Source organism: Cricetulus griseus, chromosome 7 (assembly GCF_003668045.3).
Source record: "Cricetulus griseus strain 17A/GY chromosome 7, alternate assembly CriGri-PICRH-1.0, whole genome shotgun sequence".
Classification (NCBI taxonomy): Eukaryota; Metazoa; Chordata; class Mammalia; order Rodentia; family Cricetidae; genus Cricetulus; species Cricetulus griseus.
Genome location: NC_048600.1, coordinates 81772951 through 81792750, shown reverse-complemented (window position 1 = coordinate 81792750; position 19800 = coordinate 81772951). Strand labels below are relative to the sequence as shown.

The 19800-nt window shown below is 45.6% G+C and overlaps 1 protein-coding gene across 2 annotated transcripts in view; it reads left to right on the top strand.

Annotated features, from left to right (window-relative positions):
• The first annotated feature begins 2150 nt into the window (after positions 1-2150).
• Usp43 (ubiquitin specific peptidase 43) overlaps positions 2151-19800 on the top strand; it is a 58511-nt gene continuing 40861 nt past the window's right edge. For both annotated transcript variants that reach the window (XM_027427106.2, XM_027427105.2), the window contains exons 1-2: positions 2151-2660; positions 10288-10419. In XM_027427106.2, coding sequence (XP_027282907.1) covers positions 2151-2660; positions 10288-10419 — 642 coding nt within the window. The remainder of the gene's footprint in view (positions 2661-10287; positions 10420-19800) is intronic.

Below are 19800 nucleotides of genomic sequence, written 5' to 3'. Positions count from 1 at the left end.
AGTGCAGAGGGCTCTCTCTTCACCCCTTCTATTTATTCCAGGTCCCTGGTCCATGTGATGGTACCACTCATATTTATCAACTTAATTATCCTCTCAAAAACCACCCTGAAACCTGACAGTCCACCCAGAGGTACCCTTCAATCTCCTAGGTGACCTTTAAATATTTTATTTATTTATTATTTATTTACTTACTTATTTATTGTGTGTGTATGTGCCCATGCTACAGTACATATATAGAAGCCAGAGGACAAACTGGGTGATCAGTTCTTTCTTTCTATCATGGGTTCACAGAGCTCAAACTCAGGTCCTCAGGCTTGGTAGCAAGCACCTTTACCTGCTGTACCATCCCAATGATTCTCCTAGGTGATTTCTTAATGTGATCAAATTGACTATCAAAATTAGCCTTTATATCAAGCTCATAAAACAATTTAAGCTTCAGTTTTCTACTTTGCCATGTGAGAATAAATTTCCACTCAGACGTTTATTGTGAGACTTGACTGAGCTGAAGTGGGGATGCATCGGCTGCATTCCCGACAGAGTTAAACACCAATGCTGCCTTAAGTTGTGCTAGCCCAGCGTGGAGGCACACACCCAGGATTCCAGCCCTCAGAGGCTAAGGTTGAGAGAGACTGAGCATTCAGGACCAACCTGGATTGTACAAGTGAGATAGACTCGGTCTCACCAACCCCCAAGCCAAAAGAAAACCAACAAAACCCCCACACTGTTAACAAACAATCCCCCCCCCCAAATCCCTGTGTGTTATTGAGGATCTTGGAATGATCTCAAAGTCGAAATTTTGCAGATGACTCATCAGAGCTAGCCAAGACCACGACGTCTTCAATACTTACCATTAGCAGGGGGATGAAATGAAGCTTATGAATTAATCAACCAGGAGGGTAAATGGTGGCCTTTTACACTTCAAATGTCGAACACTACTCTACGGTTTATTCTTTATCCTTGACTTCTGCAGCCTTTTGGCACCAGGGAACTGCTGCAACCCTATGTGAAAGATCAAGGAGGATATTTAAAAAATGATGACCACTTATTAAACAACAAGTCACATTTCTGGGTGCTGACGTAATACAGACTCCAGAAAGCTGCTGATCTCCTTTTGAGCTAGAAACTGATGAGAAATTCATTTTGCAAGGCCTTGCCTGATTAATTATAAACCTGACAGTTACAGGATAAAAGGAGCAGAGGCCTCCAGGGTTACCCAGGGAATAAAGGGCGGGGCAAGGCCAAACTAATTCTGATTGGGTAGCGATACCACCAGGATTTTGCGTGAAGGAGTGAAACAGCAACCGAGTAGGGGGCGCGCCTGAGAAGCGGAAAACTTCCTGGCAAGCAAATTCTGAGGTTGTAAAGGGCTTGAACTCGGTAGTGCACCCAGCAGGGATCCAGTTCCGGTTTCTCCCCTACCGTAGCCTTAACCTCTCCGAGCTCCCATCACCAGTGAAAACCAGGACGATCAAGTCTCTCAAGTTTTTGGAAAATGACTGTAACCTAGTGTGAAAAAAGTAATAGCAACAACAACAAGGAAACAAACAAAAACAACCCCCCCTAACCCACTAGTACTCCCAGTTCAGGTCCTGGGGTGACGGGTGCAGGCAAAGCTTGCAAAGAAGTGGCGCCACCTGACCGCACATACCTGAGCCTGGACTCCCTACCGGCACAGTTGCCAACGTGCACCTCTCAGCACATCTGAGTCACCAGGGACACCACACCGCTCGCTGGTTCCTTTTTTGTAGTCTTCACCTGACTTCCACGAGCAGAAAACTTAGCCAGAGCCAGAGCTTTGCTGTCCATCTCCGCAGTTTAGGGATGGGCGGAGAAGGCGAACAGAGGTGAAAGGCCTGTTCCGAGGCGGGAAGGAAGGGAGGGGAAGTCCACTAGGCGGGCTCTGGGGGATTGCATTCCCAGCCGGTGCCGCGGGGGCGGGAACCCAGCGGCGGGCGCTGCCCCAGGGCCGGATTCCCGCGCGGGGCGTGGCGAGCCGGCCACGCCCCTGGCTCCACCCTCGCCCGGTGCCCGCACACCTGGCTCTCAGGTAGCCGGTGCCCCACGCCTCTAAGAGGCGGTGAGGGTCGAGAAGCTGCCGGTCCGCTTCGGGCCACGGGGGCTGTGCTCCCGGACCACCGTGCTCCGCCAGCATGGATCCCGGTGTGGGGGACTCACTGGGAGAGGGGCCGCCCGCACCCCGGCCCCGCCGCCGCCGTTCCCTGCGTCGCCTGCTCAGCCGCTTCCTGCTAGCTCTGGGCAGCCGCTCCCGTTCAGGGGACTCGCCACCCCGGCCCCGGCCCCCGGCCCAGCCCGGCCCCTACGATGGCGATGGAGACGGGGGCTTCACCTGCGCCCCGGGCCCGGCACCAGCGGCTCCGGGGAGCCCAGGACCGAATCGTCCTTCGGGACCCCAACCCCAGCTATCTGCCGGCGATGGGGCGCGTCCGCCCGGCGCGCAGGGCTTGAAGAACCACGGCAACACCTGTTTCATGAACGCCGTGGTGCAGTGTCTCAGCAACACCGACCTGCTGGCCGAGTTCCTAGCGCTGGGGCGCTACCGGGCGGCGCCGGGCCGCGCCGAGGTCACCGAGCAGCTGGCGGCGCTGGTGCGCGCGCTCTGGACGCGCGAATACACGCCCCAACTTTCCGCAGAGTTCAAGGTAGGCAGCGCCGGTAGTCCGCAGCCTCCTCCGACCCTTCTGGTTTCGGTTCCTGAAAAGCGTGTGAACCACCAGCTGAGCCGGGTTGTGGGGGTTCCTCTGTAGATACCACTTAGCTAGTCCAGCCACGGGTTATCGCCTTTGTTTTGAGGTGACGTGTTACATTATCACTTGCAAATGCTTTCTTTTGGAATTAGTTTCTCCCTGGTATTTTGAGTTGGGTGGAGAGGGCTGGCAGCCCTACGTGTATCCAGCAGTTTAGTGTTTAAAAGCAGTTGTTGGAGTGAGGGTTTACTCGACCGGGTGATTTAGCGCTTCGGATCTGGAACGGTGCAGTTTGGGAAGTCGGTCCTTGAAGGCCAAGGCTTGGGAAAGGAAGTGATACAGGCATGGAAAACAGAATATCGAGAAGGACCGAGCCAGGCCAAGATCTAGGAATAATCCATACAGAGTCATCAGTAAGTAGAAAGGGCATAGGCCTGAAGGTGCTGTGTATTGAAGGCAGGCGAGGGTCTTCAGCTCATGTACGACCTTTGGACACGGTGGTTTTAGATTATTTAAACCCAATAGCTGCCAAGAACTAGTGGGTCAGGTACTGTGAAGGGAGGGGAAGAGAGTCATCGAGAGTGCTAATTTAGAGATGACATCCTTTAATTCCTATTAAATCTTGATGGTGTGTGAGTAAGAGATAGTATTTGTTATCTGCAAGATTACAGTCCCCCTGCTGGGGATGCTGCGGGGGTCATGAGAATGGGTTAACGTACTGGTGTGGGTTCCCTGTCTGATGAAAGTGTTTCTGATAATTGATGCACAGGGCTTGCTTCCTGTTGCAAAACCACAGCTCTGGACAGGGAGCTGAAGTGCCCCAAGGACTAGTGATTGTTATTGAAGTGAGGGTGTACATGACTGTCAGTGTTCATTCCACAAATATCTTGAGTTTCAGCCTGAGAAAGCAGTCTTTGTTGTGTTACCGGCAAGGATGCTAGCCACTGCCTTCCTTTCCCACCTCCATTCCTGAAGCACTGTGTTGCAGTAGTCACATGATGTCATTGGTGTCACTTTTGGGCCACATTTGCTTTTCAAAGACAGGTAATGTAGCATAATGGTCAAGAGCAAGGTGTTGTGGGCAGTGACTCAGCACTTGACAAAGCACTTGGTCTTACAAGCCTTGGGGATATGAGTTCTGGCTCCAGAACCCAGGTGAAAAGGAAAAAGGCCAGGTGTCCCAGTGCAGGCCTGTAATTCCACTGTGGACCTATAGTGCCAGCGCTAGGGGGACCAAAGCATGTGCATCTCTAGGCTTGCTGGCTAGACAGTCAAACTGATTTGTGAGCTTCTAGATTCAATAATAGATCCTGTCTGAAAAAAGGCGGTAAATCCAGGCGGTGGTGGCACACACCTTTAATCCCAGCACTTGGGAGGCAGAGGCAGGCGGATCTCTGAGTTGGAGAGATCCAACAAGATCTAGTTCCAGCCTCCAAAGCCACAGAGAATCCCAGTCTCAACTCCCCCCCCATTACCACCACCCCAAAAAAAAAAAAAGAAAAGAAAAAAGGTGGTGAGTGAATGAGGAACAGACTTGGTTGGTGCTCATATAGTCATGAAAGATCAAGGTCTGTGGTGATATAATTTTTATGCAAATCAATCTTTTCTCGTCTGTAAAATCCAACTATGTGACCATTACTTCATTATAAGGTAGTTGCGTTAAGTGAACTATATGTAGAGCACTGAGAACATGCCTGGTTCCTGGGAAATGTTTATTTTAGAATTACACTTCCTTCCTGCAGAGGGACCAAGAGGAGGAAGGGAGGTGATCTTGGAGTAGGCTTTGGTTTACCAGATGTATCCCCCCTCCCCCCAATTACTGTAGCAGTGAGAGTGGCAAGTGGCTTGGAAGAAACTCCCGAGTTCTGTAATCAGCACCAGTGACTCACCAGGATTTCCTTTTTTCTGCTGTCTGAATCCCCAGGCCCTGGGAGCTCCCATTACCTTGGGAACTGAAAGATAACCAAGTTGTTAATGAGGAGGATATAGTCTGGGGGTTTCCTTGGGACTTCCAGGTGACCTGACTTGGAGGGTAGAGTAGATTTTAGAAACTTGGCTTTTAAATATTAGGGATAGAAATCTAGGTGGGCACTTACAGTTATTGAAACTTTCACATAGTCAACACATGTTTACTGAAATGTGGAGACATTCTATTGGGAACATGAACTGTGTGATGAGTGGCAAGTGCAAACCCAGATCTTGGGACTGAGGGTCAAGTCTGAGTCCAGATCCAGGGACTTCTCTCCAGGAGTTTACTATCTAAGAGGAGAAATGGATGTCACACAGTGGTCACAAGGCCCTCGATTAGAACTGCTGATAAGATGGAAAGGAAAAATACAAGGTGCTCTGAAAGTTCTGGCAAGAGGATATCATAACAGTTCGGAGGAGCAATTCAGCCTTCCCTGTTGAGGTCCTTATGCCCTGAGTTGAGTTATGAAAAATGAAGTGTCAACTAAGGATATGGAAGATGGGATATAGTGACTACAGACCTGGGAAGGAAGATAACAGCCCGGGAGAGGCTTGGAGCTGGAGTGGAACTAAGGCCCAGGATCCATTTGACAAAATCATCAGCGAAGGTTCACATAGCTGGGGAGGAGAATGGTGAATTAGAGATTTGATCTTGTTAAGGAGATGGTCTTTTAAGATGATTAGCTAGCTTCAGACCCAGGGAGGATCGAGCACGTGGGCTTGACCCCATCCCCACAAACAGAATGAGTTTACAACGTTTTCCCTTTTTGAGCCCAGAGTCACGGTTTCCCACATATAGGAGGGCTAAGTTTTGTTTTTAACAGAAAATAGGCTAAGTACACTTTTAAAGTCCTCTTCTCTATAATTATTTTCTAATGATATAGTTAAGTATGTATATTGCAAAAAAAATTAGAAAGTATAAGAAAATCTGTAACTTCCCAGAACCATTATAAACCATTGTAAATTTACTGGTGTGTTGTAAGCAATTAGAAATTCTAGTTCGGCCTGGTCTACAATGTCAGTTTCAGGACAACCAGAACTGTTACACAGAGAAACCCTGTCTCAAAAAAAAAAAAAAAAAAAAATCAAACCAAACAAAAACACCACCCCCCAAAAGAAATTCTAGTTCTGGGTTCTATTTGCTTGTTTGTATTTTAGCTAGGGCTATATGGCCTAGCTAGCCTGGAACTTGCTATGTAGACCAGACTGGCCTTGAACACAGATCTACCTGACTCTGCGCACAAGTGCTAGGTTAATGATGTACACCTTCCTACTGCTGTATTCTTCCTTTTTAATCGTGTAAGCATTATTATAAGACCTATTGGCATTAGAATAATGTACAGAACTTAACTTTTAAATACCTCCTCCCCTCTCTTCTTCCCTCCCTTACATTTTTCTTTAGTTTTTGAGACAGGACCTCACTATGTAGACTTGGTTGGCCTAGAACTCACAGAAACAGTCTTCCTCTGCCTCCTGAGTTCTGGGATTAAAGGTGTGTGCCATCAGACCTGGTACCTTTTTTTTTTTTCTAAATCAACTCCATTGGGTTTGATTATTATTATTGTTGTTTTATTTACAATCCTTATGAATTATTCCTTTCCAAATAATAACGCCAGGTCTCAGATACACATTCAAGAAATCTCTAAGAGGAGACTGGGTATTCTTCTCTCATGAACCCACTCACCCCAGTTTTATGAGGCTTACAAGTGACAAGAAAAACTCTGTCTATAGTGCATAGCATGGCACTTTGAGGTATGTATACAGGCTAAGATGGCTAACTCAGAATAGTTACATAATCAGCAACATCGTATACTTAACCCCTTTTAGAGGTGAGAACACATAAGATCAGTTCTCCTTGAAGTCTCTAGGACCTCATTACTGGTATGGCGGCCAGACTTTGTAATGAACCCCTCTCAGGCTTACTCACTTGATGGAGAAACTGGCTTGTTTTTACTTCTCTTCTTTGATTAGGAGTGAGGTGGAAGTATTTCCTGTGTTTCTTGTCTAGTCTATTCTTGGAACTGTCTCCTCCATGGTTTGTGTATCCATTGTATTCTCTACAAATATTTTATCAAAATGTTTCTTTTTCTCCTACTCCAATGCTGCAAGCTTTAGATTTGTTTACACTATGTTTTTTTTTTTTTTTTTTTTTTAGTCTCACTGTGCAGCCCTGGCTGGTCTGGAACTCAGGGATCTCCTGTCTCAGTCTCCTGCCTGCGGGGATTACAGGCATGTACCACCACACCCAGCTATATCATATTTTTTGATATGTATTCTATTTTATGGCCTTCTCATTTTTCTATGGTTATAATAAGGGTTTCAGCCATCTGGAATTTCTCTTAGCTTATGTGCTTTAAATCAAATTTAGATATATAATGATGTACTACAGGCATTTTATTTATTTTAACTTTTTAAGTTTTCTGTTTTTTATTGATTTGTTGGAGAGAGGTCTCAAATATCACAGGCTGGGCTCCAGCTCACTAAGTAGACAAGGATGACCTTGAACTTCTGATGTTCCTGTAGAGGTGCCTCTTTCTTGAAACAAAGATTCACTGTTACTCTTTTTTTTGTCTCCCGTGGTAGTAGGAATTGAACTCAGGGACTCTCACACAATAGGGAAGGGCTTTACTACTGAGCTATATCCCCAGTTTCTTCACTTTAGTTTTGAAAGTTATTGCTCAAAAGAGTAAGAGGAGAAATGGAAACGGTAAAAAATATTGGGCAGAAAAACATCTAGCTAGAACTGTTAAATAACTAGAAGAAATGGTGAAAATTACCACTGTTTGGGAGAGAACACACACATCTCCCTCTCACACACACTCAAAGACATATATACTTACACTCTTATATACACATGTACTCTCTCACACACATACTCACACACATACATTTGAACACACACTAATACACTCACACTCTCATCATACACATACCCTCTCACACACACATTTGAACGCCCTAACACACACTCATGCTCACACACACTAACACTCTCACATGTGCATTTGAACACACTAACACACTCACTCATACTCTCATACACACACTCTCACACACACATTTGAATACACTAACACACACTCATGCTCACATACACTAACACTCACACATGCATTTGAACACACACTAACACATACACACTCTTACACACACACTCGAACACACACTTATACACACACATACACACAGGGTCAAGCTTTGCTGTGTTGCAAGTTTGTCACACCAATGTCATGCTCATCTTTTGAGTATTTTAGATCCTGCATAGTCTTGTCGTGCTGGGGATCCAACCTTAGGCCTTTCAAAGGCTAGGCAAACTCCCCACATTGACATACACCCCCAGTTTCTTGAGAAAGAGGTCTGCTGTATAGCCTAGGCTAGCCTGGAATTTAAGATCTTCCTGTCTTAGTCTTTCAGGGTACTGGGTACAGGTGGAAGGCTCCAAAACTAGTTTTCGCTGGGATAATTTTGGTCCATAGAAACATCCTTGCTTGTGTCTCTTACCGCTCCAAGTTACATTCTCCAAAGTGGAATTACTGTGCATCTGCAGAGAGACTTTAACTTTTTACATTTTATTTTTATTTGTCATTAAGTGTGTGTGTGTGTGGGGGGGGGGTTAAAAGACAATTTGCAGGTTCTCTTCCGCCCACCATGGGCCCTGGGGATTGAGCTCAGGTTGTCATAATTGGTGGCAAGTGCATTTACCCACCAAGCTGGGTCTCTAGCTCTACACAGTTTTGTTGTTAAGATCCCATGGTGAAGCCAGGCGGTGGTGGTGCACTCCTTTAATTCCAGCACTCAGGAGGCAGAGGCAGGCAGATCTCTGTGAGTTCGAGACTAGCCTGGACTACAAGAGCTAGTTCCAGCACAGCCTCCAAAACCACAGAGAAACCCTGTCTCAAAACACCCCCCACCTCCCCCCTAAAAAGATCCCATGGTGAAGTTGTCAAATTCATTGTGAGGTTTTGATTGTGATATAGCCAGGCTAACAGGAAGAGAATTCACAGTGAACTGAAAGGAGACTTATAAGGAGGCGAGGCAAAAGTGCTGGTGTAGACTGTAGAAGCCAGAAAGTATGTTTGGGGCACCAAAGTGGCTTGCTTACCAGGGGCTTTGAAACAGGGAGAGGTGGACATGAGGCACACCTCTGTAATCTTGGTGCTAGGGAGGTGGAGGCAGGAGGATCAGAAGTTCAAGGTCGTCCTCAGCTACATAGTGAGTTTGAGGTCTGGGCTACAGGGCTATGGGAGATCTTGGTGGTGGTGAGGAAGGAGGAAAGAAGAGAGAGACTAGAGTAAGATATGAATTTGGGACACGAGCAGTGGAGGAGTTTGGGCTACTTTATGCTGAATAGTAGGATAAGAAAGGATTTGCTACTTTAGCTGGCCTGCAGGAAGCTTGGTCTGGTCTATTATGAACCCAGGAACTAGTGGGGAAGGGGTGTGATCCCTATTTAGATGTGAGCAGATCAACCCCCACTGTTGAGTTCTATTTCTGCTCGACTAGATGAGAAGATCTGCCCTACTTTGTTGTAGGGGAGAGGCAGAGACATTTGTGGGGGCAAATCCAATCCTAGGCTGCTCCTGGGAGGGAGGTTCTGAGAGGTGACATCAATACTAAGAGAAAGGACTGGTTTTAGAGATTCAGAGTTGAGGGGCTGGTTGTAGAACAGAAAGAAAGGTTGGTACTATGAGACAGATTTGTGGGTGGCTTAAGGGTAGGGTGGAGATGCCCTGTTAGTGTCTACAGATACACAATGAGTAACATTTTAGTATAGTGTCTTCTCCCTTTTCTTCCTCCTCCTCCTTCCTCAGCATTTGTGGGGATTGAACCCAGGGCTTTGTGTATTCTAGGAAAGCTTGCTACCACTGACCTACACTGTCAGCCCATATGCTTTCTATTTTGTTTCCTAAGTCAGGCAGCCCTACGTAGGTGGGTGGATCAGCTTCAGGGAAACTTAGGGGAAGACTCCCAACAATCAAATGAAGCCCCATAGCCAGCATTTTTATGAGGGAGCTACACACGTTGTATTTTAGGAGGTCAATTTTGCTGTCAGTATGGTCATTAGCAAAGAGAGTGGGAGCCTTGAGAATTAATGCAAATCAGCCAAGGAGAGCGGAGTAAGAAGGATATTTTCCTGTTGGTGACTGGAGAGAGTGTGTGGAAGTAGATTGATAAAGAGAAGGCCAGTGATGCATGGGATCCCAGTGATCAGAGGACAAGAGCTTCAGGGAAGACAGATGGTCAACGCTGTGAAAGTATTTAACAAATGGGCTGGAGAGATGGCTTAGTAAAGTGCTTGACGAGTGAGTGCAAGACCTGAGTTTAGATTTCCAGCCCTCGAGTGCACAGACACACACACACACACACACACACACACACACACACACACACACACACTATTCTGTAGAGAGCCTCATGGTGTGGAGCTACCTTCTATTCAGAGGACCCATATACTAGCTGGGGGTGGGGAAGAATATTCCTATCTATGTTGTTTCCATGTTGTTATTTCAGGTCAAGGCTGAAGGATGACCACTTGAGAATTTGGTGCTTACAGACCTTCAAGGATTCATTAGTGTCAAAGCCCACGGTGAATTTTGTCTTTGTTTCCTTTCAGAATGCCGTCTCCAAGTATGGCTCCCAGTTCCAAGGCAATTCCCAGCATGATGCCCTGGAGTTCCTGCTCTGGTTGCTGGACCGTGTCCATGAGGACTTGGAGGGCTCAGCTCATGGACTGGTGTCTGAACAGGTTAGCCACTCTCTAAACAGCATGTGTGCTGTCCCTTCTCTCTGTGAGTATTTACTCAACTCCTTAGATTCCAGTATATTCCAGTCACAGTGTACACCTTCTGGGCTTGCTCTCTTTAGCCTTTGCTGGTTTTAGACAGGCATTCCCACCTATTGCAGTATTTCTTGTCTTCCTTAATGCCAGTGGTAATTGTGAGTAGGACCTCATTATGCCTCTTAATTTGGAGAACATTTTTCTTTGTATGTGTGTGTATACAGGTGCAAATGTGAATGTCAGAGGCTGATGCAGTTGTCTTCATGCTCCACCGGTTTTTGTTTTTTGTTTTTTTCTTTTTTTGAGACAGGATCTCTCTATAAACCAGGGGCTTGCTTATTTGGCTAAACTGTTCAAGCAACAAGTCCCAGGGACCCTCTGGCCTCTCTTTCCCCTGTGCTGAGATTGCAGGGGCACTTGGGGACTTGGGGACTTGAGTTCACTTCCTTGTGTTTGTGTGGCAGGTGGTTTTCTAATTGAGCCATCTCCCCATCCCCCAAAAATGTTTTCCTTAAATTTTTTCCCTTTCTATTCTATGCATTTGTCTGGGCATCTGGAGCCATGAGAGTCATTCTTTGTTTTTAGACAATTCCAATTCAGTCAACTCTACTATTGTTTTCTCTGTTAATGTATCTCACAGAGCAATAATTTCTATTTTTCTTAAAACATGGGTGGGTAACTTCTGATTTTGATGAAACCCCAGACCCTTGCGACAAAGAAAGCATTATAACATTGTGGGTTTGTTTCTGTTGTTGTTGGCTTTTGTTTTGTTTAGGTGGAGTTTTGCTATGTAGCTCAGGCTTGAACTTGGGGCACTCCTTCTAGCTCGCTCAGTCTCTGTAGTGCTGGGGGTTGCAATTAGGTCATGTAGTCTAAGCTGGTTTTAAACTCTTGAAACCAAAAGTCCCCCTGCCTCTGCTTCTCTAAGTGCTGGAATGACAGTTGTGTGCCACCACACCCAGCCACCCTATAATACGGTTAATTGGCACATCAGCTATGTTCTTTATGAGCTTTCCCAAAGTAAGGCCAATAGTTTTATTATGGTCTCTTTACTGCGTAAGGAAAAGTGAATGAAGTTACATTATGGGTGAGCCAAGTTATAGTAGCCAGAGCCTTAAGTAGTAGGTATCTTGTGCCTGTTGGTAATTAGCCAGTAACACAGTTTTTGGTGGATTTCAAGCCTAGCTCCCAGAACTGCTTTATCAGCTTTTTTTTTTTTTTTGCCCCTTCCCCTACCCAACAGTACTGAGAATTTGAACTTCAGCCTCAGGCCTGATCAGCCACTGTTCTACCACTGGAGCTACATTCTCAGCCCTTTTGGTTTCTGTTTGGTTTTCTATCTAGACACCTGATTTCCCATCCTTCTCATGAATACACTATCAACAAACCCCTTCAGAAGCTAGACTTAATGGTGCACGCCTATAATCCCAGTACTGCTCTACCAATGGACAAGAGTTCGGTCCGTTGTACCCACAGCAGACAACTCCAAAATGCCTGTAAATCCCATTCCAAGGCATCTGCCTTCTCCTTCTGACCTCTGGGCACCTACACATACACACATACACACACAGGAACAGTCAAACACAGAGGCATAAGTAAAATTAATCATAAATAAAGGGGAGGAGATTAGGCAGTATTCTAGGCCAAGAGACTCTGGCTTGAAAGCTTATTTTCTTGTTTTAAAAGCAATCACTCCCGTGACTGGAAGACACTGGTAAAACAAAACCAGTGTTCGCCCTAACAAAGCTCCAGGTGGAAGCTAGGTATGCTGATGTACGTCTTTAATACTAGCACTTAGGAGGCAAAGGATCTCTGTGAGTTGAAGGTTAGCCTAGTCCACATCTCAGTTCAGGCTGACCAGAACTATACAGTGAGTCCCTGTCTTAAAATAAAACAAAAACCTCAGGAAACTACACACCAATGTGATACTATTTCTGTGTTGGGAGGGGAATGGGTAATTTTTTCCTTTTATTTGTAGTCATTTTTCTGTGGATCTTATTCAGATCTTTTTGTTTTTAATGTGATAGAAATTTAACTTGCCTGGCTTAAGTGAAGGGTATTTGTTGTTTTTTGTAACCTGCAATTCTGGTTGAAGCAGCTTTGTGTGGGACTGCATCCAAGGTCCCAGGTGATGTCACTGTCTCTTTCTCTGTCTCTTCATTCTCTTTCTGGTTCTGTCCACGTGGTAGCAAGAGGTCCTTCTGTGTTGCTCATAGAGTCTTCAGAGCCTGGCATGCCAGAGTAAACACTGATTGTCCTAGCATAGTTGGCATGCTCATTCCTGGGTTTGTGGTCAGAAGAATGGGACAGTCTGATTGGACTCCCCAGAGTCACATGCCTGTGGGGAGAACATGGGCTAAGGAAAGCTTTTACAGAGTCAGAACTAATTGCTGGCCCAAAGAATACACCACTGGGCAGATACATGTTGTCTGCTTCTGAGCCTTCCATAAATCCAAAAGAACACATTTTGAAATGGGAATTATACACACACACACACACACACACACACACACACACACACACACACACACACGATACCATTTACTGAATGTTCTATATTGTATATCTAATTTGACGATTTTTCACTGCGTATTTTATTACCTGGTATATAGTAGACACACAGTAAACTCGTTAAATTGTTGTCTTATTTTAATATTTGTTTTTTTTATTAGTTCAAAATTAGGAACAAGCTTGTTTCACATGTCAATCCCTTCACCCTCTCCCTCTCCCTCCCCTCACCCTCACCCCTTATTTTAAAATTTGTAATGATAACTCATATTCTGTAGTTAGTAGGAACACAGGTTCGGTGTTTCCCAGGGTCACTTACTCTTTGATAGAGTCTCATGTAGCTTGGACTGAACTTGAACTCACTATGTAGCTAAGGCTGATCTTGAACACTTGATCATCTTGTTTCTGTCTCTCAAGTGCTGGAATTATGGATGTGTACCATCATGCTCTTTGGGGGTCATCATATTCTACCTGGTGGAAATAGGATGGAGTCTGGATCCATCTGTCTCAAATCCTCCTTTCTTGGAAGCTTCTGTGTGTCTTAGTTATCCAGTAGAGGAGAGGTGTGGGCAGGTGGCTCACTTCCTGTTGCTGTATAACAAGGACTCATGCTGGTCTCCTCTCTTTTCTCCTTATATACTAGGGAGTTCCTCCTATCTGGAAAGTGGATAGCCGTGTTCGTTTCCTGTTACTCTAACAAAACCAGCTTACGAAGGAGAAACGTTTACATTGGCTTTGGGAGTTTTCAGTCTGGTCAGTCAGGTGGACCCATTGCATTTGGGTAGTGATGAGGGAGCACATCATTGTGGGAGCACAAGGAGGACAAGCTGTTTATCCCATGGTGGCTGAGAGGGGCTGGATTCCTACAGTTCCCTTCTTGGGCATGCCCCGGGTGACCTAAAACTTCCTGCTAGGCCCCGCCCCTTAAAGGTTCTACCAGTCCCTAATGAAAGCTGGGGATCATGCCTTAATGAATGGGTCTTTGAGGGACATTCCAGACCCAGACTTCGGCAGCAGCCTTCCAAATTGCCTTTCACTTTTCCTCTCTATTCCTTTGATATCAGAAAAATCATTTGGCTTCAGGACACAGAGAGGGTAAACTCTGTGTGTCTAAGTCACATACCTAGTAAATGAGACAGCCCATATACAAATAAGGAAATGCTACGTTATAACAGAATTTCTGAACCTGAGCACTTTTGGCATCTGGAGCTGGATAATGTTTCCTGTGCTGGGCTGACTTGTGTGTTATAGCGTTAGCACTGTCTTTCTGGCCAGGTGCCAGGGTCAGCACTGACTTGTGCTAAATATGTGTGCAAACATTGCCAAATGTCCCCTGAGTGGGGACCCAAATCATTCTCTAGTTGAGAAGCTTTGCTCTGAACTCTTTGTTCCCTGTGAACATGTGCCACCCCCAAACTGTTCTTTGAAATATTTGAATTTAAGTCATGAGTGCCTGCCAATCATTCTTCATAACTTTAATTGATACAGGAAAAGTGACCATGATTGGAAGTTAGTCTTTCAACTTCCTTCCTTCCTTCCTTCCTTCCTTCCTTCCTTCCTTCCTTCCTTCCTCCCTTTCTCCCTCCTTCCCTCTCTCCATCTGTCCCTCCCTTCTCTTCTTCCCTTCTCTCTTTCTTTTGGGCTGGGGATGGGCTCAGGGCCTTGTGCTTGCTAGGCAGGTGTTTATCTCCAAAGCGATGACACTCCCAGGCCCCAGCTTCCAGTATTGCCCTCTGTGGCATTCTCCACACTGAAGTCAGATGGCTTCAGAAAGGGAAGAGGTGATGCCATCTCCTGCTTGCCTTGCTCTGGTGGCTTCCTACAGACCCGGAACCAAATCCTCCCTGACTAGGCTGCCAACTACTCAATCTGATTCTACATCTTTCTTCCTACTCACTCCTCATCCTCACCACGTCAGCTTTCTGTCCCTCTGTGGAACAGGTGTGTTAGGAGCAGGATATCCCTGGGCAAGGTCTGGAGGAGGCTGCTGGCCAGACAGAGCAAGGGGCTTACTCAGCCTCACTCTGACCCGGTGATGTGGGCAGTGTCACTTTCTCTGTCCTCCTGAAGTTGCTTCTGGAAGGTGGGCTGCCTTGAGACTGGCCCATGTATCTTGGAGGAAGTGGGCAGAGCCTTGTGGTTACTTAGCAGGGAACTTCTTTTCCCTTTCTACAAAGAAAGCTCCTGTCCTCTGTAACTGTGAGTAATTTTCCCCTTTGAAGTTATTTCTGTACTGAGGACATAGGAAAGCCATACGACGAGATTCATTTGTAACCGGAATAGAAAACACAAGGGCCACTCTCTTTTCCATTACTTTAACAATTCTCAAATACTTCCATCCTGCAAAGGCTGTGTTTTCACTGCCCAACACATAAACAGTCTTTTTGATAGTTTTTCAGAAAATGCAACTTTTGCAGAATAAAGATGAGAATGAGTCTAGGGACAGAAACAGCAGCCAACATGTATCAAGAACCTACTGTGTGTTAGGCAAGAGCCCTCCCTATCTCCCGCCCTCCTTACTTTCTGAGACAGGGTTTCCCTCTGTAGCTTACCCAGCTTCAAACTCACACTGTATCCCAGGCTGGCTTCAAAATTCAAAATATCGTGCAAGGTGCCTTTCAACCAGGAATCTTCAAGTTTCAGCCTCCCCAGTGATGGGATTGAGTGATGAGGTGTGAGCCTCTGTGGTTGGTGTGTACCTCAATGCTTGATTTGTACCACAGTTGCATCCTGGGGGATGCTGCTTTAAGCATCCACTGAAGCCTTGAGGGGTATCAGGTTTACTCACCTAGCAGAGCAGATTCCTGCTCTTCTGACCTCAGAGTCCATGTTTTGTGAACGACTTCCTACTGCCTCTTCTCTTGTCTTGCTCAACATTTTCTATTTTCTACACTCCATCCTGTGGTGACCCCATCTATAGTCATGCCCAGTATCTCAGCTTGTCATTTCTATATAGAGCCTCCCCCACCCCCCAAGCCCCGTGTCATTGTAAGTTCCTGGTTGAAAGCAACTTGAGCCTCTCTAAGAGGGGAATGTAGATGGCCATCTAAGGAGAAGCACACAGGATTAAATCAAAAACTTGTGTAGACAGTGCTGGGCTAATGAGGAACCTCAATGGCAGGAACTTTCTTGTCTAGTCATGGCAGCTAGAATCAGTGTCTTCAGCTTTGATCACTCTGCTTGTGTCCTGGCAGGGACATCTCAGTGCAGTTTGGGTCATGGATCTGTCTTTTGGTAGGGAATTAAGCTTTTCCTGGAGAGACATAAGCAAATATCTTTTTATCCTAGACAGGGCACCAATGACTGACCAAATTAATCATTCCATCCAAGTCTAGCCTGGTGAACCAATGAATTTATTGGGCTTAATCACAGGAGAATGGGTGAGGGGCTTAGAGATGTGTGCATGCCCTTGAAACAGCTGTATCACTAAAAGGTCCCATCCCAGTGTGGGTGGTGACCTCCTGAAGCTAAATACATAGGATCCCCATTTTCAGCCATTCTTCCAGATCCTCTATACTCTAGAACCTCCTGAGAGCACTGGCAGCTGGGCTGGGATTACAGACAGCTGACAGGGCATAGGAAGAGGGGCCAGAATCTCACTGAGTGTCTATTGATGCTTCCTAGGTCATGAGGGAGCATCAAGAAGCTGGGGGTGTGAAGAGTCTCATGTGGGTAATCACAGCTGTGCTCACTCAGAGGACAACACTCCACATATTCCCACCCAGGGACTGGACTCAGGGGCTCAAGAAGGGTAAATTCTGGGCAGCTGGAACATCCCTGGGGCCACATAATGCAAGTTCATACCTCCTGGCTATTTGCCACTCTCCTTCTCTGTCTGGCTGTTGAGTCATCCTTGAACTTGCTATGTCTTTCCCAAGCCCCATCTCCTTTGACTTCTGTTAATGGAACCCATGTCCAGCCACCCCTGAGTGGGAACCTTGGAGTTGGTTGTGCTTATCCCTCCCTTCCTTCTTCCTGGTTCTGCTGAACCAACAGTTCCTCACACAGGATCTCTTGAATCCCCCTCTGACCTCTTTTCATATTCATGGCTTCTACTCAGGTCACCTGCTTGTTACTTGGATACTTATGCCTTCTGATGTCCATCATTTCCTGGGTCTGGCTGTTGAGTTAAAGCATCCATGTAAGCATGGAGTTACCATGGTTAACAAACAAACAAACCTATCAGATATCTCCAATATGTAACACCCACCACCTGTAAAGCATTCAGTATGTGCCAGGCTAAGTATCTATCTATCTATCTGTCTGTCTATCTATCTATCTATCTATCTATCTATCTATCTATCTATCTATCTATCTATCTATATATCTATATATCATCTATATATCTATATATCTATCATCTATCAGTCTGTCTATCATCTATCTACCCATCTATTTTTTAAAAAGATTTATTTATTATGTACACAGTTTTCTGTCTGCATGTATCCCTGCAGACCAAAAGAGGGCACCAGATCTCATTACAGATGGTTGTGAGCCACCATATGATTGCTGGGAATTGAACTCAGGACCTCTGGAAGAGCAGCCAGTGCTCTTAACCTCTGAGCCATCTCTCCAGCCCTATCTATCCATCTATCATCTATCATATATGTAGCAGAACCTCAACTGAGAAATTGCCTTCATAAGGTCAGGCTTTGGGCAAGTGTATAGGGTATTTTCTTAATGATTGATGGAGGAGGGACCAGCCCATTATGGGTGGTGCTACCCCTGGGCTGGTGGTCCTGGGTACTATAAGAAAGCAGATGGAGCAAGCCAGTAAGCAGTACCCTTCCATGGCCTCCATATCAGCTCCTGCCTCAAGGTTCCCACCTGGTTTGAATTCCTGCTTTGACTTCCCTCAGTGAATTGTGACTTTGGATTTGTAAAACAAATAAACCCTTTCCTTCCCAAGTTGCTTTTGGTCATGGTGTTTCATCACGGCAGTAGTAACCCTGACTAATACACTATCTATGAATGACTCTTTAACTGATCAAAACATGCCTTCTATCAGATGAGTGCTATCGTGACTCCTCTGTTAGAATTAGGAAACTGTTCATATGCTAGAGACTTAATCCCCACACCTGTGTGTTAATGGTATTTTGCAGTGCTGGGAATGGATCCCAGGGCCTCACATGCCAGGTAAGCTGCTTCTTACCACTCAGCTCCAACTTCAGCCCTGCTAATGGTATTTGGAAATAAGCCAGGCACTTTGGAAGGTAATTGAGACAGATGAGATCATGAGAGTGGGGTGTGCCTATGATGGAATTGGAAGCTTCATAAGATGAGGGAGAGATGCCTGCTTTGTTGTGAGCCCTGAGGCCCTTGCCAGGTACTGAGAAGATGCTAGTGCCATCTTCTAGTTCATAGCACTGTGAGTTAGACCAGTTTTCACAGTTGTCCCAGCATAGTGGTGAGTGCCTGTAATCCCAGCATTTTGAGAGGTATAGACCAGAAAATCAGGAGTTTTAAAGTTGGTCTTGGGTCCATAGTGAGTTTGAGGCCAACCAGAGCTACACAAAACCCTGCCTCAACCCCCATCCTCCAACAAGAGACCCAACTTAACAAATAAACAAACTATGACAACACAAAACAAGAGAGAATAAATTACTCAGTTTGGGTATTTTATTATAGCAACAGGAATTGGACTAAGATTAAAAACCTACAAGTAAATTATTTATCTGGGCTAGAAAAGTTGATTAGCCATTTGTGTCATCACTGTTAGAAAATGCCCAACAAAAACAATCTTAGAGAACAAAGGCTGCTCATGATGACACAGAAACAGAGAGAAGTCATCCAAGGCCCCCAAATGCCAAAATTTTGTCTGGGAGATAGATATTCACATAATACACAGAAGTGTGCAGTGTTGTACTATAGCTTTGTGTTGGGGATGTTTTAGAAAACATGCCTAGTTAGAGAGGAAGCTCAGTGGTAGAGTACTTGCCCAAGGATGGGAGTAGGAAGGGAAACATATCTAAAATAATTCATTAGGATAGTGAGGATAAAAAAAATTGAGAAATTGAGATACAGTGCTTATATGTCTGGCTTTATATGGATGCTCAGATTTTTACTAAACAGCTTTGTATTATGAGGAGCTGTGATTGGAATGGCCCCCTGGACGGCCTTCTCTAGCAGCATGGGTCTTGTGTAGTGGGTACTTCTAATTATATAATTATGTCCCCTGTGTCGTGTGGAGTGGGCCAAGAGTGAGGATAACCAGGGGACCTGGAAAGTTGGAGCAGTTCATACTGGGAGTGATAGCCTTCCAGAGGAGATTGGGGACATTGGGGTAGGTCAGAACCCTGAGGTAGGAGAGGTGAAAGATGACCCAGAAAGATAAATTAAGGATGCAGGGATTTGGATCTGATGTTTTCAGATGTGATTAAGAATGTTGAATTAGGGTAATTAACTTGGATTATCCAGGTGGTCCCTTATCACAATATTGTGTGTTGTTAAAACAGAGGCAGAGGTAGTTTAGAGACCACAGAGGACAAAGCAACATAAATACAGAGCAGAGAGAGATTTGAAGATGCTGGCCCTGAGGACAGAGTGGTGTGGCCCCAAGACAAGCAATTCCAGCAGTACTGAGTCTGCAAGAGCCTAGGGGAAGATTCCTGTCTAGAACTTCTGGAGGGGGTGGCACCTGTCACACCTACCTTCTAGACTATTGACACTGATTTTAGATGTCTCCAAGGCCCCAGCAGCACATAGGTGAAGAGCCATGTCATCAACCCCAGGGCAGAGTTGGGGCTGGGAGTGTGTGAGAGCTCTCACTGTGATCACCTTCAGTTCTGATTTTAGCACATGTGTACACCCATTCACAGAGATTCTGGTGGGGGAGGGGAG